The following is a 24819-nucleotide window of genomic DNA, read 5'->3' as shown; positions in this document are numbered from 1 at the left end:
TATATATATATATATATATATATATAATAATGAGATCTAACAGACAGTAATGCCAAGTAATGTACAGGGGAAGTTATTAGAACCAATGGAATGTAAATAAGAAGAAAGAAAAGTGGATAAAAAAATAACCAGCCATGAGCAGGAATCGAACCCACGACCTTCGAATAACGCGTTCGATGCTCTAACCACTGATCTACCACAGCGGCCTTCCCTCCATCCACTTTTTTGGGTTTATATGTAAATTTAGAAGTAGGAGTGACAGTCAGTGCCATCTATAAGCCAAGCGACGAGGGTGAAAACACTCTTTTATGCGCATGTTTCGCGTCACGTAGCACTTGAACTTATTATGAGCGGGCAGCTGATTAATAGTTCCTCGTATACAACCTAATGACACCAAGTCGGCCAGTACGAGACCCTCGTTTAATGAAATAAGAGAAAGAAGTGTATACATAAGGGCTCGTTTTACCATGTTTTAACACAATAATAATGAGATCTAACAGACAGTAATGCCAAGTAATGTACAGGGGAAGTTATTAGAACCAGTGGAATGTAAATAAGAAGAAAGAAAAGTGGATGAAAATGTAACCAGCCGTGAGCAGGAATCGAACCTACGACCTTCGAATAACAAACAGCAGAACTACAGGCGGTGAAGCCACTACGCAATAATAGACATTGTAATACTTCCTGCGGACAAGGGCAACGCTACTGTCTTGCTCGACACAAATAACTACGTGAACAATGTTAACGCCCTACTCAAAGAGACCTCCAAAAGCTGCTAGCAGACGTCTTTCGCTTCATGCCACCTAAACAGATGTCTTTATATTACTCTCTTCTTTGTAACAATGGATCAGCGCCAGCTATGTATGGACGCCTAAGATTCACAAGACAGGTGTCATAATCCGTCGTGAACTTTCTTACAGCGCAACACTAGAAAAAATACAGGACAGGGAAGGAGTAGAACAGAAAGAAAAGACGGCGCTGACTCACAACTGTTTATTATTGGAAAAAACGGGGTGAAAAATATTGCCAATATATATAGGCCCGGCAGCCTACACCACAACATGCGCAGAATACGAGGTGCGCCGAGGTAGCGTTATCACACTCATGGCGATAAACAAGCTTGGTCTAAATAACTTAATTCTTTTTCATGCAGTGTGACGGATGGTTCACTACTGCACTTGCTACCCCTAATCTTTATATGATATGCCTCAGCGATTTCTCTAGTTAGCTGGTTAGGATGCTTGAAGATGATGGTGGTTCTCTCAAAAATGGGATGACAACCGCATGACCTGCAATGTTCCGGCAGATGAAGTCGCGCGATTCCTTGAAGAGATAACTCATGCTCCCTTAAACGAACATTCACACATCGTTTCGTTTGTCCCACGTACTCCCGAACGAAACGATGTGTGAATGTTCGTTTAAGGGAGCATGAGTTATCTCTTCAAGGAATCGCGCGACTTCATCTGCCGGAACATTGCAGGTCATGCGGTTGTCATCCCATTTTTGAGAGAACCACCATCATCTTCAAGCATCCTAACCAGCTAACTAGAGAAATCGCTGAGGCATATCATATAAAGATTAGGGGTAGCAAGTGCATTAGTGAACCATCCGTCACACTGCATGAAAAAGAATTAAGTTATTTAGACCAAGCTTGTTTATCGCCATGAGTGTGATAACGCTACCTCGGCGCACCTCGTATTCTGCGCATGTTGTGGTGTAGGCTGCCGGGCCTATATATATTGCCAATATTTTTCACCCCGTTTTTTCCAATAAACAACAGTGGTGAGTCAGCGCCGTCTTTTCTTTCTGTTCTACTCCTTCCCTGTCCTGTATTTTTTCTAGTGTTGCGCTGTAAGAAAGTTCACGATGGATCCTAACCAACTGGCCCGACTTACCGTCTTACTACTGTCATAATCCACCCGATTGTCGATTTTACAAGGTCGCCTCTGAACAAGCTTTCGGCTTACCTACACAGGACCCTCTCGCCGTTCATTGGAAAAAGTGAAACGCACTTAAGGAATTCAAGTGATTTTATTGATAAGATACGCGACATGATACTAGATGGCAATGATGTTCTAGCATCTTTTGATGTACGGTCACTTTTTACAAGTGTACTTGTTGGTCTGGCAATAGACGTGTGCAAGGCAGCCCTTGAGTCACACCAATCCTTGTCGGACAGAATGCCCATCGATGATCCTCATCTGTTACGGTTGCTTCAGTTCTGCTTAGAGAGCACCTACTTCATATTCGGGAGCAAATACTACAAGCAGGTGCATGGCACTGGAATGCGATCTTCTGTGTCCGCCACTGTCGCAAACCTTACCATGGAGGCTGTTGAAAACCGGGCTCTTACTTCATTTGCTGCCCCACACAAGACTTTCCTTCGCTATGTGGATAATTGTTTCTGTGTTTTGCAACGGGATGCCCTGCCAGTATTCTTGCAACAGCTGAATTCTGTGGAGGACGTGGAGTTTACCGTGGAAGAAGAATGAAACGGCTGCCTTCCGTTCCTTGACGTCCTCGTGATACGAGACGGTAGGCGCCTGACTTTCAGCGTCTACGAAAAGAAACACACACCGGTCGTTTTCTAAGCTTTAATTCCGTGTACCCATCCTTTCATTAACGTTCTGTTGTCTCTACGCTCGTGAAGCACGCTTGGAGAATTCGTTCTAAGGAAGAAGACGCAGTAGAAGATGGAGAGTTCATTCGGCGAGAGGTGGCTACTTGCGGATACCCGCTTTGCTTTATGAACTCGGTGCAGGGACAACTGCAGCGCCCAGTGCAGTCACACACGATTGCTACAAAAAAAAACGCACAACGCTGGCTTACGTCCCAGGCTTCTGCGAGACCCTCGCTCGGGTATTGCGTGGCTACGACGTCCAAGTGGCTCACGTTCCGACACGAAATCTCCGAGGCCGTCTCACAAATGTCAAAGATAAGTTGTACATACATGATTTCCCCGGCGTGGAAATAATTCATTACAAAGATTGTGAATATCGATACATTGGTGAAACGGGCAATTACGAAAGAAGGCTCCGGGAACATTTTAATGATGTAAAGAACAAGGCAATGGCTTTTAATGCACTCGCAGAACATGTAGCGTGTACTGAGAACGCTATCGACTGTGATAAAGCCTGCATCATTGCCACGAAATGAAAGTTGTTGCCACAATTGCACAAGGAATCTCTGGCCATTGAAACTACTGTGCATACGTAGAACATAAACATTGGGACACTCCCGCCTGTGTACGCGCGATGTCTGCAACACGTTAGAAAAGGTGCATAAGAACAGCGCACGAGGCCATTTGCGGTCACTGTGAACAAAGCTATGGTGTGAGGAGCCGAAACGTCTTTTTAACTTTTCTGTATTTCACCTTGGTCAGCGTTTTTGTTATTTTTCACTATGTTTGTCCCTGACCAGACAGGATTCCGTCGGACTCTTGACTGTACAAACTACTTCTGTGTCTCAGCATTTTCTGGCTTGTACTGAGGAAACCACTCCCGCAAATATTCCTCTGTCAACATGAATCTTTGCAACAATCTTTTTAGCCTTATGATAGTCCATGGAGCCATTGGTGGGTGTTCAACGGAAAACGCTTAAAGTTAGCCCTAACCAGACATATACTAAAAGCTTTGCCTACCCTCTTCATTTTTATCCTTGACCCCTTGCAATTCTTTCAAAACTGTGTAAGTAGTCCCGACTTTCATCAAATAGAGCCATCAAATTTCTCGCAAGTACGCGGGTAGTCGACGATTAAATCGCTTAGCAGCGAAAACGACAGGAGGGGATAGAAGAGACGAGAACAGAGCACTGAACTAACAACCAAAGTTTATTGTAATGCGACGGCGGTATATAGGAAATCAGAATCTGGTGGTTTTAGGTGAGTACTAGCCAAAAATACTGACTTGACAATCTGGTCATCTTGCGCGAGGACATTTATTTGTGCTCTACACTTTATTTCAAGAAACTCTTTCTCGCGTTCAAACTCGCACTCCTCTTTTTCTCGTTCAGGCTTGCGTTCTCTCTCCGTCAACGCGATCTGATCATCCTAATTTTTTGGACATGTTCAAATTTTCAAAAAACTTCAGTCTTCTCCTTAGTCAAGCCTAGGCCACCACCGTAAAGCGCTCCCAATTATTCTAAAGACAGCCCTGCTCAGCTGTCAGAACCTTCCGGCCCAACTATTCATCGGCCGGCGTACCAGGGCAGCGGCGACGACAAATATGGTCCCGGACTAGGGACTCCACTTTGTACTGTAAGAAAGCTGACCCACTTGGAGCTGCTTTACTTTGCAACCTCTATGTTATAACAGATGTATAGGACCACCATTACTACCACGCTTTAAGGATATCAGTGACTGGGCAGGAGAAAAAATATCTCTCAAATTTTCTGATCCTGGCAGTTTTTCATCCTGCGGCAGGCTCACAAATTGTTTCCTCACAAATCATGGAGGCATGGGTTAATGGAGATAGATCGAGAGGACGCTGGGCGCTATACCAAACATGGTTTATTATTGACCATGGAAAATCTAAGAGAACCACTCAATGATCCAAAACTAAATCACAAACAGAGAAAAAGCCTTAAACATTATAAAAATCTCCATTAAGTTTGATAACTGGGCAAGTTGGTATTTGATCGTTTTACTGTAAGGTTAAGTAGCACAGTTCTTAACATTTACAAGAGGATAACAAGGACACGACACTCGCTACAATCGCAACCAAACTTATTTTAGAAAAATCTTCATATATATGCACAGACGCTGACACCCAGCGACACAGATAAGAAATAACAGGCACTGAAATCTTCTATAATATAAAAGTTTTATGCACCTAACGATAAAAGAATCGCGGCACGTCTAGAAATGAGCTTAACAATACATGCGCTTTTTATCCACTAAACACAATATGCGACAACTCAAGTGATAAAACTAAGCATGTGTGGCTCATGCACTCAAAGAAATGAAAATATAAAAAATACGGTTCTGAGTAAGGTGCAAGGCATTCAAGTAAAACTCAGACGCGCTAAACAAAGTCGGCAAAAGAAACCAGTGTTACAAATGCCACCCTAAGTGTTAAGAATGCCACCCTCTTTGAATGTAATCTTACGTACTTCTAATTAAGGTCCTTCTAAGAAGGTGGCTTCGCGATGACTCAATGAAACCGATGATTGGCTAACGCAGCAGTCATTTCTTGTTAATCGAAATCCTTCGACTGTTTCCGTGGTGCAGTTGGTGTCTGACGAAACACCACTGTGTTGTCATCAAATAGTGGCATGTTGACACTTTGAGAACAGAGAATTGGAATTACTTAAGTTTTTCTAAAACATCCAATGTTCTAACAGCCTGGTGTTCAGGCACCGGCCAGTCTGGTCAATGTAAACTTTCACTAATGACATGGGTAGAAAATATACAACCAGTAATATGCATGAAAAAGACTTTTTTCTGGTTCGTCTAGCATTTGTTATCATATAACTGAACGTTGAAAATTTGGTTGTTCTATCAATAACGAAAAAAGCACACATCCGATTATAACTACTCTATATGTGGTGCCTCTCTTAACGCACTTATTGAATACCAATACCTTAGATTAAAATAACCTATGACTTAGGATGGGAACAACATTTCAGCAGCGTCACTGCAACTTCATTAAAAATTATTTTTTTAATGGATGAATGGATGGACATGGCTGTACCCTTTAGATCGGGCGGTGGCTAGCGCCACCAAGCCGTAATATTCAATGAACCGAAAACTTGATCTATTTTTTCTCTTAAATAGTGAGGCTGAGGATTCGTACTTTGCAGTGAAGGGTTTATTTTAATCCGTGCCTTCACTTTAGCCACCAATCAGATAACCTCCTTCAAGTTAATTCTACCCGCTTAAAGTCTATTTTGTCCTCACTGTCCCTAAACCCCAGTGCTTTGAAAAACTCTGCACCATCATCCTGAAAAATAGGGTGAAGCCCTCTACAGAACATTATGAAGTGTTCGGCAGTTCCTTCTTCCTCTCCACACGCACTGCATACCGTGTCTACCCCTTAGTAATTGACCCGATATGTCTTGGTTCGCAACACTCCCGTCTTAGCCTCAAACAGTAGAGAACTACCCCGAGTATTATCATAGATCCTTCTCTTGGCAATTTCCTGCTTAAAAGTTCGATAGATTTCTAGTACTGACTTCTTAACCATGACGATTTTCCACACATTGGTCTCAGCTTCCATACCTTCTTCTTAACCGATAATGTTTTTTGGTTTGGCCCCCTGCTGTTTTCCAACTATTTACCAGTCAAATTTCTGGTTCGCTTCCGCCATTTTGTATCGACATTCTTCATGTACAAGTAGCTGAATACCTTCCTAGCCCAACGCTCCTCCCCCATTTCTCTCAATCGCTTCTCAAATTTTATCTTGCTGCTAGCTTCCCTGCCCTCAAATGATGTCCATTCCATATCACCTTGTACTCCCTGATTTGGTGTTTTCCCGAGAGCTTCTAAGCCAAGCCTACCTAGTCCACGTTGCTTAATTTCTAATCTTGCTCGAACTTCTGATCTCATGCACAAGACCGCATCGCCAAACGTCAGACCAGGAACCATCACCCCTTTCCTTAGTCCTCTCACAGCATCATACCTATTGTAATTACACAGTGCCCTGTTTTTCATTACCGCTGCATTCCTGTTACCTTTAATCGACACGTATATTTCGTGTTCCCCTAAAGTACTCGGCCCCATTGCTTATCCATACGCCCAGATATTTGTATTTATCTGTCATCTCTAGCATAATCTCCGGTATTCTAAGCTGACCACCTTCATTGTCATTAAAATTCATGACTGCTGATTTTTCCCTACTGAATCTGAAATCTAACCTATCTCCCTCATTACCGCAGATATCCACCAATCTCTGCAAATCTTCCTTGTTGTCGGCCATTAGCACTATATCATCTGCGTACATCAAAGCTGGTAGTGCCTGTTCTATGAGTTTTCCTTGTTTGACAATAGAGAGGTTGAAGCCCAGTCCACTTTGCTCTAATTTTGCCTCTAAACCTAGTAGGTACATCGATAATAATAAGGGTAACATGGGACACCCTTGCCTAAGCCCCCATTTTACCTCTGCAGGCTTGGATACCTGTTTTTTGCACTTTATAATTACCTTGTTACCTTTATAGATATCCGTTAAAGATTATTGACTACATCTTCCCCGCCTAGTGTGTCCAGTATTTCACACAATTCCTCTTGAACCACGCTATCGTAAGCTCCCAGGATATCCAAAAGTGCTAGCCACAGGGGCATGTGTTCCTTTTCTGTTATTTAGATGCACTGCGTCAGTTAGAACAGATTGTCTTCCAACCTCCTGTGTTTCCGAAACCCACTCTGCAGTTCCGCCAGCACCCCTTCTACCTCTATCCATGCCTGCAGTCTTTTCTTTATAATCTGCATCGCCAGTCTGTAGACCACTGATGTAACTGTTATGGGACGGTAGTTGTTTATGTCAGCTTTGTCCTTTTTTTTCTTTATAGATCATGCTTATCCTGCTAAGTTTCCATCCATCGAGAACTTCTTCATCCATTATTATTTTGATCACTGCCTCTCTCAAAGCCTGCTTAGAGTTCGGACCTAATGTCTTTATCAGCATAATTAGAATGCCATCTGGGCCTGTTGATGTACTACTAGGAACCCTTTTCTCAGCCCTTTCCCACTCTTGTTGTGAAAATGGAGTCATTGTGCCACTTTTTATTTATTTTTATTTTTTTATTTATTCAATACTGCAGACCAAGAAATGGTCCAAGCAGGACAGGTACAAGAAGCAGGATATAAACAAAAACACATGTGATAACAAGAATATATCACGAGAAATGGAATCGAAACACCTACTAACAGAGCGCATAAAAGATAACATGGCAAAATATTACATTTAATGGATACATAACACAAGTTAACAGTGCATATTTTAGCTCTAAGCAACAGAAAATTGGCTAAGATCAGTTAGACAGTTCCACTCTGATACAGTACGCGGAAAAAAGGAAAACTGAAACGCGTTGGTTTTAGCAAAATACGGGGTTAAAGAATGGGTGTGATGATGACGTGTATGCCTAGTGGACAGAGGAGATACATATGCACGCGGGTCAAGGGCTAACTTATGATTGACAAGAAGATACAGAAGGTTAAGGCGGTTCCTTTTTCGCCGTAATTCAAGTGTTTCAATGTTGTTAGCAGTCATAAGTTCAGTCGGCGAGTCCGTAATTTTAAACTTTGAATAAGCAAACCTAACAGCTTTTCTTTGCACTGCTTCCAGTTTTTTAATGTTAGATTTAGTAAAGGGGTCCCATACAACACAAGAGTATTCTAGTTTTCGTCTTATGTACGTAAAGTAACTAAGTAGTTTTATGTTAGAAGGAGAATTTCTAAGCTTATGTTTTAGGAAACACAGTTTACGGAAGGCAGCAGAACATACGTTGTCTATGTGTAAGTTCCAAGAGAGGTCATTAGTTATTGTTACGCCTAGATATTTGTAGTTGTTAACCTGTTGTAGTGATGATGAGCCGAGATTATAAGTAAAATGAAGAGGTGTTTTTGAACGAGTTACACAAAGATAAACAGTTTTTTGTGCGTTGAGTGCCATACCATTGTCATTACACCAGTTTAGTATGTTATTAAGACTTAAGTTCAAGTTCTGTTGATCATTAGAACAGGTAATTTGACGAAATAGCACACAATCATCCGCGAACAGTCTGATTTGAGTTCCTGGTAGTACTGTGTTTACAATGTCATTTACATAAATTAAAAATAATAGCGGCCCCAGAACACTACCCTGTGGCACGCCTGATGTTACAGGAAGAGAGCTCGAATTGTTCCCATCTATTGATTCATCCTTGTCTATTGTGGTGCGTAAAGCACTTCTTTGTTGAAAATTTTACGTTGCCCTTGTTCTTATATATTAAATAGCTTCTTTCCCTTCTAGCCTAACACCTTGAGCTGTAGTTATAAACCTCTGCTCTAGGCTCGTCTCATTTCCTAGGTAGTTTTGATGGTTCCAAAACTTCGCAGCTGCCTTTCTGTCTTTTTTCTGTACTTCTGCCAGCCACCGAGCTCCCTTTCTTCTAACCTTTTCATTGATCAGAAGGTATGCATCCCTTCTACAGCTTAGAAAAATTTCCCACTTTCTTTCAACATAATCCGTCGGTTCATCCTGCTGCTTAGCATATCTGTGTTCCCTAGAGGCTTCCTGCTATTTTGCTACGGCTCTCTTAATTTCCTCATCTCACCAACTTCTGGGTTTGTGTCTTTTTTTTCTGGGGTGACTTGTCGCGTGCCTTGGGAACCTCCTGCTCAAACAGTCTAATCAAATTCGTGTATTTCCACACTGATTTATTATTCTTAGTGATTAATGCAATTTGTTTAGCGGCTATTTAAATTTTCCTATCTGAATAAAAGTTTTCTTGTAGTTGCTCATCTTGTCTCCTTCCCACTTTCACTGCTCTTCCAAAACTTAGCTTGATACGTTTGTGATCACTACCCAGACTTCTGGAGCCATCTTCATCTATGTGTTTTCCCCTGAGCTTTTCATACAGGCTAAGTGACATCACTGCGTAATTTATCGTTGACTGCAGCCTTCCTACCTCCCATGTTATTTGTCCTTCACACTTCTCGGTACTGTTGCGAATGATCAATTGAAGCCTTTCACACATATCTATGATGATTTTGCCTTTCGGGTCGGTATACCCATCTATATCTTCTATATGCGCATTCATATCTCCTAGTATAATTATCTCGCACTCTCCTGCTAACTCCTGAATATCATTTGATGTACACTCTACCATTGCCAGGTCTTCCTCTCTGGCCTTTGTTCCTGTCCACAAGTAAACGAAACCAAGGAGTGTCGTTCGCCCTGCCACTTTCCCTTTTAGCTATAAATGTTCCTTGCACTCCTGTTTGCACTCCTTCTGTTCTATTACATTATTCGCACGCGTAGTCCGCATTGTTAGAGAGGTTCTTCCATGTCGCTCAGATGTGTTTCTACAAAACTGTATACCATCGGCCTTTCCTCCTTTAGCTGTTCTTCTATCTCTTCCCACTTCACCTTGTTCCTATCACCCTGCATGTTATTATACCCTATGTCTGAGCTGGCTCGGCGCTCATGGCTATGTCTATTTCTGCCCCGTACTCTACCTATCTTAGATACTGGTGCCACTTTGGAATCGTATCTGTCCATACCACCTTTCAAAGAGTCCCCCTGGTTGTTTTCCTCGTTACTAGCTATCCGGCTCCCCGAACAGCCCCCTTGCCCCCCAAAAGAGCTACTGCGCATCCTGCAAGTCGCCAACCCACCTCATGACCTAGCCGCCCATCGAAGTGAATTCTGTCTCGTTGAAAACCACCCCACCTACGCACCCTCTGTTTATTTCCACCACGTCAAGGCCGTTCTCTTGACTCATCCGCCATATCTCTTGGTTTGCGTTGACAACCGCTCTTTGCAAGTTGCTATCACGCACCGGTACTTCCAGTATCGTGCATATCGCTACCTGTACCTGAGAAGAAGTGGCGCTCATGTCATCGACGCCTTTCGCCAGTGTAGTTGCTAGTCCTGCTGTACCTTCATTTAAGGCATCGTTCAAACCGCCTGAATTTATCACGAGGCTTCGTCTATCAGCTGTAGTTTTGAGCTTTCTACTCGCATGCCTCATGACTGCTTTCATTTTGCGTCCTGGAAACACCCCTACTGCCCCCCTCTGGTCACCTCTAACCCTCTCTTTGGTGGCTTCTGTGCATCGATTTAAATTGGAGTCCCCAGTCAATATCCCATGCTGTGACTTTTCAGCTGGAGCGTCCTGCACCTGGGCGTTAGTTGCACCTGTGATGCGGGCTGCTTTGTCCCCTCCCATCCCCACCACTACTTCACTGAAGCTGGGCCTTGCGACAATTGAACCGGCTGAACCTGTTTTTTCCAAACTTGCTTGCTCTTTTTTCTCCGCCGTTCTGGTTGCCGGTTTCCTACTGTTCTCTCCGTAGGCCGCTCCTCTGTTCACCTTGGCTAGTGCTTCCTCGGCGGACTTCAGCCTTTCTCCAATAGCCCTCGTTTTCTCCTGTTCCGTCTCCAACGTAGTCTCGAGCTCGGTGATTCTCATCAGCAGGTCACTCTGGGTAACCACCATTTTCTGCACTTTTTCCTCGACCTCATATTGCCTACACTTCGCGCAAGTCTCTTCTCCTTCCGCTTCCACACTTGGGCCTACTTTCAAACCAACCCCACATCCCGAACACTTTACAGTCTTTTAATCATGTCTTTCTGCCACCAATTGTCCCTATGACTTGTCGCACTCGATATTTACAAAATTCGAGCCCTGCCCTACAAAAAAGAGAAAGTCTAAACTCGACTACAAACGTTTGCGTGTTCAATGTATGCGCACCTCCCTCACGAGGTGGCAAAAGGAAAACAAAAAAAAAACAAAAGTCAAACACACACACACACGCACAAAACAATAAATACCTGTTAACTGACCCCTGAAAAATCTGTACATTAAAATAAGTGCTACAGGGTTTTTAACTGCTGCCCTATAATTACAAAGACAAGGTCAAAACATGCAAAACAACTTTTCTGCGAAGTCGATCGGGAGCGCTCAAAAAACACGTCCATCCACCGTGACAGTCCGAACCGAACTCGCCTGAGACTAGCGCACCCTATCACAAAGCTATTCGGATACCAAATTTTTGTTAAATAAACTTTAGAAACAGCTAACCTTGTTTGGTTTCCTTTTACTAAAAAACTCATTTGCAAACTCGAAGTTCAAAAAAAGGCACTGAGATGCATTTACACTAAATATAGGCTAATCGATTCACCTACAGCATTGCTAAAACAAGCCGGTACTGTCACCTTACAAAACCGAGCCAAGCTTGCGAGAATAAAAGTTATATATAAAATAATGCACAAAGACAAATATTGACACTTCGAAATTTCTATGTTCAAGACAAACGTGACAAACCCGGCACAAACACGCCTTATTATTACATGAACACGTTATTCATACGAAAACTCATAAGCATTCATTTTTCATTTCATGATACGTGAATAGAACAGGCTCGATTCTAACGTAACAACACCCGCTACGTTATTCACTTTTTTATCATTGGTTGAAATTAATTTACCTGATGTCCAGTGATGTTACGTTCTATCGCCGTACTTTTGTATAATTTCTTTTCGTACACAAAATTTAGGTTATTCGACACACAAAACACCAAATTATTTACATTGTCAGTTGATTTAAATTTCCCTTTTCATCAGTGTATTCCTATTTCAGTTTTCCCTTTTGTTGGCCTCTTGGACAACCTTTTATTTTTCTTTGTTAGGATCCTTTATGATGTGCTATTCAGTTTCTCTATTTCCCTCGTTAAGTGCAAATACCTTCTTTGCATGAAATTAAATATTTCTGTTTGCATTTTATATTGGTAAATGTCCCATACGCCCTTCCTGTAATGATTGCTGATGGGATCGAGAGTATAAATAAAAAGTAAAATCAAATAAATTTAAAAATTTTTGCTACAGAAAAACTGCAGTCAAATTTTGCACATACTCAATCACCAAGCTTGTTAGGTGCCGCAAAAACAATTTCTAGGGCAAACCTATTATCAAAATTTTTTAAAGTTGTGAGCTATAGTTTGCGCATATGGAAAATACTTTTTCTCGGTAGGCTTTCGGTGCCATCGCGTTCCAGCAGTTACCTGGTACAGCTTGTTTGCTGATTTACACAGCGCGTGTTTCTCATACCCTGAATTTATTAGTCTGCTGACTAGTTGCCAAAAGCTTTGGTTAACCTTATCTGGGCACGATTTGGCCAGGCTGCTCTCAGACCAGAAAAGGTCATACCATTCCTTACCACCTGGAAACGTGCCGAACTGTAGATATGTAATAGTTTTTGTGCTCGAAGAGTGTATGACAATCATACATGTCTCGCTGTAACTGCTAATTCTACATCCAAAAACTGCAGTATTATTATTAGGTAACTGAACGGTTAAACCCAGGCCTCTAATATTCTTTTTACACACTCGTAAAATATCTGATGCTCATCCTAATAGATGAACCGTTGTTTACAAAACTGAAAAACCATCAACAAAACGAAACACATTTAGTGCACATGCGTTGATCTTCAAATAAAGGACCTTTTCCAGGCTACCTAAATAAAATGTGCTCAAAACTGGGCTACATTTCATCCAATAGTAATGGCGTATATTGGACGGCACATAATGCCGTTCAACTTTATAAATGTTGCGCTTGGGCAAAAGTTGAACAGTTAGAGAACTGTTAACATTTTAGGAGGTGTCTCGGTTGATGCTATTCTTGCAAGATAAAGCACAAAACAAAGTTTGTTTTAAGCATAATATCGGTTGTATATCGTCCACCCCTCTCATGCGTGAAAGTTTAAATTGGCAGGACTGGTTGGTGTATAAACACCAGGCTGTTAGGACATTAGATATCTTTAGCGAAAATATTCAAATTAATTATTCTCACCTTAGGCAACACTGTTCCTAAAGTGGCTACGTGCTGCTATTTGATAATACCACCGTGGTGTTTCATCAAGGAAACAAACTGCACAGAGAAACTGTTGAAGCATATCACATTAACAAAAAAAAAACTTCAGTGTTAGCCAACCATAGGTTTCATTAAGCCGTTGAGAAGCCACCTTTCTAGAAGGAATTTATTAGAAGTACGTAGCATTACAAAGAACGTAGGATCACAATTGTAGTTCTTCCTCCCATTTCAGACTTCCGTGTTCAGCACGTGTGAGTTGTAGTTGAATGTCTTTCACGTTACCCTAAACCGCGTTTTTATGTTTTTATTTCTTTGCGTTTATGGGCCACACATGCTTCGTTTTATCGCTTTAGTTGTCTCATATTGTGTTTAGTGGGTAAAAACGCATGCATTGTCAAGTTCATATCTACACGTGCTGCAATTATTTTATCGTTAAGCGCTCCAAAAGTTATATTTATTAAGTTGTCAGTGTCTGTTATTTCTCATTTGTGGCGCTGGGCGTCAGCGTAGGTGCTTATATGTGGAGCGTTTTACTGAAATAAATTTAGTTGCGAATATAGCGAGTGTCGTGTCCTTCTTATCCCTCTTGGTCATGTTCAAAACTGTGCTACTTAACATTACGGTAAAAAAATTCACAGTAAACTAACACAAATATTCAGTTCTTACTACAACTAGATGCAGCCTTCACCTGAAGTCTGGCCACTTAGGCCTCCCTGCCGAATGGTAGTCTGAATGAAACATTCTTACTTGTTCGACCAATCGCCGTAAGCCTACCATGAATGGATCCGTGGTTGGTGTCACTGGCGATCCTCTTCCATCGTTGCTATAATGCGTCATGGTCAGACGTGCTGCCGTAAGCCTTTCCCGATTGCAGTCAGTGACGTAGCAGGGAGTCTTTGTCAGTCAGGCCCGGTGCGAGACCGGTGATCTTCTTGAAGTGACAACGTGGCATTAGGAGACCGCTGCGTGCCGACGTTCGAAGGGGGTCTGTGGTGGGTAAGTGCAGACCAGAAAAAAGGTAGTGAATCATCTTTGAGGAGCCTTGTCTGAGCGTCATCAAGGTAAACGGCAGTGATGTTTCGTATTACGCAAAAGCATTCTTAATGAAAGACATGAAAATTTCTTATTTCGGGAATTTTTTCCTGCGAATGTTCACAAAATTTCCAGCACATTTTCCTGCACAACAGCCCTGATTTCCGCCTCCTTCCACGCACACACAAACTATAATTACACCTGCCTCACGTATTGGCAAATTTTGAAATCATGAATAGCCCCTCCACAGTCGCACAACAAAAGCAGTACTCTAGTAAATTATGTACTGTTAGTACATTGTACATATTGAGCTTCTAGACTAAAATCACCAGTAAACTAGAAAGCGCTCACGGTAAATATCAGAAACAAATCTCAAACGCCATGCTTGCGTGGTTCCTGCGTGAGAATCGAGAACAGCAGGTGAAGGTTCACTGTGACCGCTAGTTTTCGGTACTTGTATGAGAATATAACCATTTCTGAAAATCCCTGCTATACACGGAGATTCCCTTTTTCCCTTTCACTTAAATTGACTGGCGTAAATTCTCTGAAAAAGGGAAAATTACCTGCACGGAACATCACTGAGTCAACGGCCACGCCACAAAGTTCCGGCGTTGCGGCCTTCGTTACTAAACAACTTCTGCGCGCGTCGGCAGAACGTAGCTTACGCTGCAACCATATTCTACCATAGTCAAACAAGCAATGCCAGCTCATCGCGTGCACCTCTTTTTTTTTTACGGCTGGTGTCACACGCATCGAGCAATGTGCTACTCATGCATGTGCACCCTCGTGCCTCTTCCGTGTGCTTCTCCTCCTGCTTCGTCATTTTCGCTGCCTACTCCATCTCTTCACTCGTGCCAATGTGCCACGAAGAAAAGCAGTTGGGGATGACAGACAGCCGATTTAAATAAAGACAGAGGAAAGTTTGTTTCAAAGAAACATAACTTACTATTCTTAACACCTCAAAGCAGGAATGGCTTCAGTAATCTAAAAAAACACCACGAATAAATTACTAGAGAAAAACGGAGACAACAAAAAAACTCAAGATATTAGGCGCATCGGTTTATCTTCCGTGATGTACAAAATATTTAAAAAGGTGATTTAAATCCAGGTGAGGTAAACATTTCAACCAATCTAAAATACAAGCTGGTTTCAGAAAATGTTTTCAAACGATCAATTACATTCTTGCCATAAATAAGGCATTGAGGAAAGCTTCTGAATACAACGACCTCTTTTATTAGGCTCTCAAAGACTACAAAAAGGCATTCTACTCGATACAGATAATGGTAGCCCTGAAAACAATCAGTCAACAAGGAGTTCCTTCATCCTAATTGAATATCTTAGCAGATATCCACAAATACTCCACTGCTAGCGTGTTTCTTCAGAAAGAAGGATAAAAATGGCATTGAAAAGTGTTCAGATGCTGAGATAGGATAAACCCGATGCTGTGGGAACAGAAAATGTTGAAAGAGCTGTATTGGTAATAAGCAGGAATAAAGTTTAAGTGTGAATGACCCAATAAACTTTGATTTGCAGATGACATAGTGCTCTAATATTGCCACGATCCGTTTCCCAAGTTTTTGTTATCGTCCCAAAACACCACACGATTCTCAGCGCAAACCGCGCCTAACCGCGCCTGCAGTTTTCGAGAAGGTTCCGGACTGTAGTAGATCATTTCGATAAGATCACGCCCACTGTGCGAACGGTACAAATTGTTCTGGAACCTACGCCACCGCCAGAGAGAACGCTAGAACATTCGACGGCAAGAGTATAAATGCCGACGCGCTTCGCCGCTTGTCTGTTGTTGATCGTAGGCCGACGCTCCGTTCGCCGCTATCAGTCCGAGACTGCTATCTGTGCGAGACTGCTGCTGTAATTGGACTTTCCGTTTACCGGGCACAGGTTCGCCCAAATAAACAGTTAAATTCCAACACGAAGTCTCCTGTCTTCGGCCACGTCACGACCCCGTGACAATATCAAAAAAGGCATAGTGTGATGGAGATGATGATAGTGCTGAATGGCCTTGCAAAACAGAAATAATTCAAGATCGAAAAATCATACACTGGAGTGCACACAAAAACTCATTCCAATCGAGCAACTACTAACAGAAAGGCCAATGAACAAAAATGACATCCACAGAAGAATAATATTGTGCTGGAGCAAATTCGACAGGTATTCCCACATGAAGTCAAAAAGTGTGCTACTCTCATAATTGCGAAAAGTATGTAATCAGTGTAGGCTGCAAGTTGAAACAACTAATCTGATACATGGATAATAACAAACCAACTGGACAAAATTTTCAATGCCTCAAGTTTGCGTTTTATATCTTCGAGACAGCGTGCGTGCTAGGAACGAAAAACCGCATATTCTACACAAAAAACGAAAAGCACCATATTCTACACAGGGACGCGAAAGGAAAATAGACAAGGGCTGTTCTATTCTTCACATGATTTATTTCGAGGGATGATTACACGCACTCTTCCCAAAAACATGGTTATTTTATCTATAAACGGACAGATGGCATGCTGATGCATAATGAACCTTTAAAGGGCTTTCAAACATTCGAAAGGTTTTTGCCCTTCAAACGTGGGCACTGAAAGTGGGTGAAGAGGGTGAAGAGATAGTTCGTGTGTAGGGCAGGTGAAAAAAAAAGACAGCGTGCTTCCTACTCAGGTAAACAAACCTATGAAGTGCGGGTATTCAAACACGCTAATTATCTGTCTGGAAAAGGTGTATTGCGACGTGTATAGAATATATAGGACAACCAGACAAAGCATCCGGCCAGAATAAAAAAAGACAGCTGCCATTGCTCTTACGCAAAGCCGTTCCTTACGAACATTTTATATATAAACCTATTTGAAAATCTCCATATATGACCACATCAAAAATTGGGCTTATCAGGCTTTATATGGTATACTCGTATATGAGCATTATATAACCTGGTGTGCCCAATTCCTCATGTAGCTATATATGTTCCTTATACAAAGAGGTATATCTAAACCCCTATATGTCCTTATCTGGACATTGCTGTATATAGCCATATATGACAATCACCTTTATACAAATAGGGTTACCCATGGCCTTATGAGGATATATATATATATATATATATATATATATATATATATATATATATATATATATATATATATATATATATATATATAGTAGTGGGGAAAAGGGAGAGAGACAGTATCTAGTTGGAGCACCTGAAAGACGACTACGACGAAGAGCTGAGCTCGTGACAGTGACTAACGCCTCTTGAACCAGGCAGTATAATTTGGTGGAAGTGCCTAGTAGTCTTCAAAGCTGGAACTACGAAGTCGCACCTTACCTGCAGGGCCAGCAATGCCGGAAGAACCCTCCATACAAGGTACCTCGCAAGTTCCCGCCTCTACATGTCCCGGCGTGTGGCCACTGCGTCACCCACCGATCTTCAGCGGCACTGACTGCGAAGACGTTGAGGAGTGGCTGGCTACTTACCACAAGGTGAGCGCAGCGAACAAGTGGGACGATGCGGCTAAGCTGACCTATGTAAGCTTTTACTTGTCCAGCGTCGCTAGTCTCTGGTTGCGCAATCACAAAGCCGACATCGCCAGCTGGGATTCATTCAAGGCCTCCTTTTCGCAAGTCTTCAACCGCCCTGCTGTGTGAAAAGTCCGCGCAGAACAACGACTTCGTCAGCGCACTCAACAACCAGGAGAGACCTTTACCCGCTACATTGAAGACGTTGTTGACTTGTGCAAGCGGGTAAACCCAGCGATGCTCGAAGCCGACGAAATGAAACAAATTCGCAAGGGCATATGCGATGACGCATTTCAAATGTTGTTTGCCAAGGACCCACAAACTATTGCCGAACTCGTCAGCTTGTGCCAGAGTTTTGACGAATTGCGCAAGCAACGCGCCCAAACACGGCGCTCTCTGGAACAACGTGATTCGATCGCGGCCTCGACTCTCGGAGACCATAACGACATGTTGCCTCGCATAAAGCAGTTCGTGCGTGAGAAGGTTGCTCGGCAGCTCTATTGAGTGCGCCCGAGCCAGCACAAACGCATCCTTTGGCCCCAGATCATCTGGCCCCGGCCTTAAGGCACGTCATACAAGATGAGGTAGCGGACGCTTTGCCTTTCGCTCGTTCACCACCTCTGGAGGCCGCACCCTTGACATATGCGCAAGTCGTTGCAGCCAGAGCACCTCGACAGCCCACTTATGCTACCACACCGATCCCTGTTCGGCCATCACCAGTTCCGTTCAGCCGGCCGATTGCAGCGTTTCCGAATCCGTGGCGCACTGCAAACAACCACCCGATTTGCTATTCTTGCGGTTACGCAGGACATGTGGCTCGCTTGTGCTGGCACCGCCCTCTCGTTCAGAGCGACAACATGCAAAGATCGTCGCACGACTCTCGGCGCTTTAACAACACGGCACGTCAACAATGAAGGCCAGACTCTAGGTCAAAACGTCGAAATAAACCACGTTGTAACCGCTCACGGAGGATCTACTGAACTATATATATATATATATATATATATATATATATATATATATATATATATATATATATATAGTGGGAGTAATAATTCAATGGGCCAGTTAGTCTTCGTGAAGGTATGGGATATGGCACAACGGGAGCGTTGTCAACAAGGATAAATATATTTATTTCCCAACAGTTTCGGGAGGGGACCTCCCTTCATCAGGGGTTTCATCTTTCATCTTTCATCATTCAGCTGATTCATCTATATGAACGGAGCTTGTGTCGCCGGCAGAATTTATAGCCCCACAATCATTCTACAGCTAGAATTATTGCTGCCTGTTAAAAGCTCTGCATGTAGTCACCATCGTCTCTAAAACAAAGAATGTACGTGTCTTGTCAACATTATGATTTCATTTATTCTCAATATATCTCGAATTGTTCTCAAGAAATTACAACTAAAATTCAACTTCGCAGCCTATTTAATGTTTGTCTTAGGCTGGTCGCTCTTAGTGCACTATCCTGAATAGATTGGGTTTAAATTTATTGTTTATTTCTTTATTTTTTGAAACTTTTCACACAGTTCGTAAAAAGATTTTCCACAGTCTTTTTATATAAAAATCTTTTGGCGTGTCCATCCAGCACCCATAGTGAATCAAATAGAAATATTGACTTGCTGTTGACCGTATGAACTGCATGTGTAATGAATAATTTAAAGGACTTCGCATTCAACAATTATGAAGATCAGTCAATAGCGGTTGGTATAACAGCTTGTCATGCAGAAGTATTGTGACTAGGAGTGGTCTATAACGTGACTGCTAAAACTGGTGTCTATAGGTCTCCGTGCTCGTGGGAACGGAGGCTATTAGCGATAATTCTTGCTAACGGGACACAAAACTGTATTTTAAACCACAACCCAATTTTCGTTCTACCAATAATGCATTATTAACGCAACATTGGTGAAGAGCTCGATCAGCAGACCTGAGGTACACTTTGTGTTGCTTATATCTTTTGGAAGAGCATCCACCCAAGAAGCAATAAAATTATCGGTCTCTTACAATCTCTAGAGCCCATACTGCTACATACTTTGGAAAGCAATATTCTTGCATCTGCTTGAATAGGATATAATACTCCGCTTTATAGTACGCCTTAGCAAAGGGTTGAGTCCCTAGTGCACAGTTTTTGCACCGACGTTGAGCCTCTGTAAGCGACTTTCCAAATCCACATGTTCACATCATATGAAGTATCGCGATCTAAAACCAAGTTAACTGGCATTTATTATTGAATGTTTATTGATATAGTTCATTGTTCGGACATTCAAGACTCTCGCTATAAGTTTGAGCTGGTTAGACATCAATGAAATGGGCCTTATTTTATCGAGGGTAAATCCGGATCCACGTTTTTTAATATCGAAATTATTTTAGAAAACTTCCAATGAGCAGGAATCTAAGAATTTTTCAGTGAAAAATTAAACATATTCTGGATTTCATGTGGGCATATTTGTTTGTTTGTTTGTTTGTTTGTTTTTATCTCCTAATCCATGGCTCGTACCAACACTGGGGGATTGGCCAAGAGAACATCTAGTCTATGGATGATAACTGCATTGTTGCTTACAACGAAAATAAAAGAGGGGGGGGGGGAGTTGTATAGTGAAGACAGTATGTTAACAAAAGAAAAAAACTAAAGATTTAGATAGTGAGAAAAAAGAATCAAGAACAAAGTAGACACTAATAGCTACAACTTGATTTTGGGAGCCGACAAGACAGCTGGTTTTGCCAAACCCGATTAATTTGGTATGTCATGGATTTATCCAGAATGGAAAATTACTTTTCGACCCGTTTTTTTTGAGTATCTATTAACGTGGGCTTTATGTTAAAAACGTTTAGAGTCTTGAATAAAATTACACACCGCATCGAATGCATCTCTGTGGCAGTTTCGGAAACAGAAGCACCAAAACTTAGAACATTTTCTGTGGTTAAATTTAAACCTAGCTTCGCAAATGGAATATCTAAGAGTCGTTTCCTAATTAATGCAAATATATGACATGAGCCAAAATTATTTTCAATAGTTTCTGATTCTTCGCAGAACGGACAAAGGGAGGAAAGTGTCAGACCAGCTCAGTGTAAATAAAAAGTTAATGGGGGGACACGGCACCGGAATCTGGAGATTATAATTTCAAGTTTTTTTTGGCGTACTCCACTGGGCTTTCCATGGAAATTTGACGTGCTGATAATCTGTCCATTGTGTGATATTTTCTAAACTATCTGTAAAAATAGCGAATTTCCTATATCTAACCCCTCATAAAATAGCACTTTTTTGTTGTTAGCGTTCACCTATGAACTGTGGCGCATACCCTTTTAAGGTATGATTCCTCATAGTCATCAGTCACTGCATGAACAATTGGCACAAAATTTCTTCCAAGTATTTAGTGGATAGCACATTTCTCACTAGAATGACAAAAAAATACCATGGAAAATGCCAGCCTGCTACCAAAAAATTTTATCCATATTGCCGTAGTGGGTATCAAGCAAGTGTGCTTGCACTGGTTAACCAATGAGTGTTTAAAAAAGGCCCTGAAATGTTGCTATTCTAACTTTCACTGTGACTATGCGGCGCCTTACGTGCAAGCATGGCTTTTTTTCTGAAAGTGCATGGTTATTACAATCTGTCTGCTCATCCCTTCATTTTCTTGCACCTCACATGTTCTTGTAACCGTATATATATATACACACACACACACACATATATATATATATATATATATATATATATATATATATATATATATATATATATATATATATATATATATATATATATATATATATATATATGTATATATATATATATATATATATATATATATATATATATAGTGGGAGTAATAATTCAATGGGCCAGTTTGTCTTCGTTCGTGAAGGTATGGGATATGACACAACGGGAGCGTTGTCAACAAGGATAAATATATTTATTTCCCAACAGTTTCGGGAGGGGTCCTCCCTTCATCAGGGTATGACATGAGCTTCCAAACTTCGTTGCTGCCGCGTCCCTCTCGCCTTGAAAGATGTTTGCGAGAGTGAGAGGGAACTTAAAAGAAAGGGGGGAAGAAAAAAGGCGAAAAAGAAAGAAAAGAAAGAAAGTAAAAAAGAGGAAGAACCACTGTCAACACTGAGAACTAAAGCAACTGTCCGTGTACGTCCACATACGGTTCTTATCACGTGCTGTTCAGTTCTCGACGTGTGTCGGGCCACCCAAGATTGTCGCCTCGGTGGCGGCAGGGTCCGTGACGGCGTGCGTAAAGAAAAGGTTTCACCTTAATGGGTCGGTCGGCTCTTTACCTTTCATCTTCGTCCGTTTCCCATCAATGGTCATCAAGTGGTAAGCGAACATAAACACTTTGTATGTGCATGTGAAAAAAAAGAAAAAAATGATAAAAAAGAAGAAAAACAAAAAACAAGAAAGGACAGTGTACATGTACGAGTCAGTCAGAAAAAACAAGCATGGTCTCCAGCTATCAATCTTTGTCACCAATTTCCTCCTGGCTTACTTTTCGGAGGCAGTTGAGTTTTCCGGGGTCCTCGTTGATGCCGGCTACTAATGTTCGAAATTTGAAAATACAATATGCCTCACGCTGTTCGCGCTCGCGTCTGTTTTAGAAACCGGACTGCAAAAGAGTTACGCTGATATTTTCAAAACTGTGATTTGGCAGGCGCAGATGTCGAGATAAAGGTAGCTTCGGCAGTGAAGTGGCGTGGTACTGGTGATTATCGAACCGCAGCCGAAATGGCGTGTCTGTTTGGCCGATATATTCTTGTCCGCAGATGTTGCAACGTAGCATGTATATTACGTTACTGGAGTCACAATTAAGGCTTCAGTTATGCAGAATTTGCAATCCGAGAAGTTCGCTTTGGATTCACGTGTTGTGACCATCTGTGGGCATACCTTGCATCGAGCTTTTCCGCAGGGATGGCACCCTGATTGAAATTTGGAGGTGTTTGTCTTTGCTCTGACAAAAATGTCCTTCAGATTTTTATCCCTGCGGTACACCACGTGAGGTGGGTTCTCGAAAATAGAAGTTAGTCGTTTGCTTTGCCTGATTATGTTGAAATGGCGGGAAAGTATGTTGTTGATTCGTGGCGCTGATGAGGAGTACTCACTAAACGAAAATGACCTGAAATAACCTCAAAAACTGGGTAAACCATTTGTCCTCTCACGCACTACCTTTCCTGGTTTTTTTTTACCACCTACTACCGAGGTAAAAATTTACTCTCGTGCTAACTGAGTTTTTGAACGTAGGGAGAGTAGTAATTATTTACACCCTTGAAGTTTTCAGCGGGTATCGAGAGAGTAAATTTTTACTGCCTTCACAAGGTTTTTGAGGCGATTTCTGGGAGTTATTTCTGGTGGTAAAAAAAAATATAAGTTGACGAGTGCTTTCGCCCAGAGTCGACAAATTTTTTAAAAAGCAGAATTGATTGAATTTATTGAACGGCGGAATTGGTGACACATAGATACACATACAGACAAACACGCACACACAACAACTGCAGAATAATACACCACTCGAACAGACTGCACGCGTTGCTCAACTACACTTTGACAATCCGGTATATATATAGGCATGACTTTTCGACCGGCCCTGTAGTACCGGTAGGAGAGCTCGTTTTTTGCATTGATTAACAACAACGGTTGAAGGTGCAAGCGTAACCTTAAGGTGGGCTGCAGGGCACTAAATGTCACACCAACCTTTTATTATAAATCTACCCGATCTCACCTTTATGAGTATCCAATAATTACTCGGCACATCGGGCTCATGGCCCCACGCGTGTTAGCACTGCTGATGCACAAGTCCATAAAATATACCTAATTACGCACAAACCAAAGTAGCTCAATGATTTTCATTGAGTGACGGTGCACAAACACAGTAGCAGCACGTATTCATCACAACGGGCGTAGAGGAGCGGTGCACGCCTGCACACAAGTTTCTTACCGACGGCGTACTAGGCCTTTTCGAGGAGCACGGCTATCCGATGAAACACAGCTGGCGATCACAGAACACACATCCTGTGCGAATTTCGTCGTCATTTCAGACACAAATGAACACGTGACCGCTATCTTACAGGGACGGGGCGATGTATGCATACTTCCAACGAAAGACCACCGTCCGGGTTTTCTTCGTGCTCACCGGCAGCCGCTTGTTGGTTCTGTCTGCCTCGCATCGGCTTCGCGCTACTTGTTTGAGAACAGTTGGTGAATGAGGTGGGCGATTCGGGCAGCACTTTACTCATGCAGACATCGCCTACTGTGGAACAAAATATATGCGATGCTTCTTTCACCTGTCCCGGCGACACACTCCCACTGGTCACTGGCGGCCGCGGCTCGGTGCCGACGACAGAGTGAAGCATTTTGTTTATTGCTTCTCCAGTAGGCAAGCACGGACGATGACACCAGATTGATTTTGTTACCACTGGCAGATCTCCGCGATTAAGCTCGGAAGCGAGATATCCGCGACGTGCAGGTTTGGAGGCGCTCGGAAGCGCACAATCGCTTGATGATGTAGGAAACACGTGAGATCCATCAGCCCAACGAGACACACAGATACCGAGCTTCTTGCACCGTCTGTCTCCAAGGCCACCGCCGAGCAAAAGCCAACAATTTGCGAAAATATGCAGGACAACTTTTCACAGCAGGTTTTCTTTCTTTTTTTTCCTTCTTTTGAGATACCCCCCCCCGTCTTTTTTTTTCTTTTTCGTTCACAGAATGCTGTTCTCGTTTGTTGTGCTTATGCTGCCCCCAGTTCCAGTGAAAGTG

The 24819-nt window shown here is 42.2% G+C and overlaps 1 protein-coding gene across 7 annotated transcripts in view; it reads left to right on the top strand.

The window, feature by feature from the left end:
- Positions 1-24819, top strand: part of LOC119166644 (uncharacterized) — a 181143-nt gene that overhangs the window by 87624 nt on the left and 68700 nt on the right. Inside the window, exon 2 of one of the 7 annotated variants that reach the window (XR_012888813.1) lies at positions 17878-18026. The exons of 4 other annotated variants lie outside the window; for them this stretch is intronic. Coding sequence is in view for 1 of the 3 variants with exons in the window: in XM_075883423.1 (XP_075739538.1) it covers positions 22326-22386 (61 nt within the window). In the remaining 2 variants the exon portion in view is untranslated. Of the gene's footprint in view, positions 1-17877; positions 18027-22114; positions 22387-24819 lie in introns of those variants that run through there. 2 more of the 7 variants (XR_012888815.1, XM_075883423.1) reach the window with 2 other exon arrangements.

The sequence above is a fragment of the Rhipicephalus microplus genome, unplaced genomic scaffold (genome assembly GCF_043290135.1).
Source record: "Rhipicephalus microplus isolate Deutch F79 unplaced genomic scaffold, USDA_Rmic scaffold_16, whole genome shotgun sequence".
Taxonomy (NCBI): domain Eukaryota; kingdom Metazoa; phylum Arthropoda; class Arachnida; order Ixodida; family Ixodidae; genus Rhipicephalus; species Rhipicephalus microplus.
The sequence above is the reverse complement of the archived record's forward strand: the minus strand, read 5'-3'. Positions and strand labels throughout refer to the sequence as shown.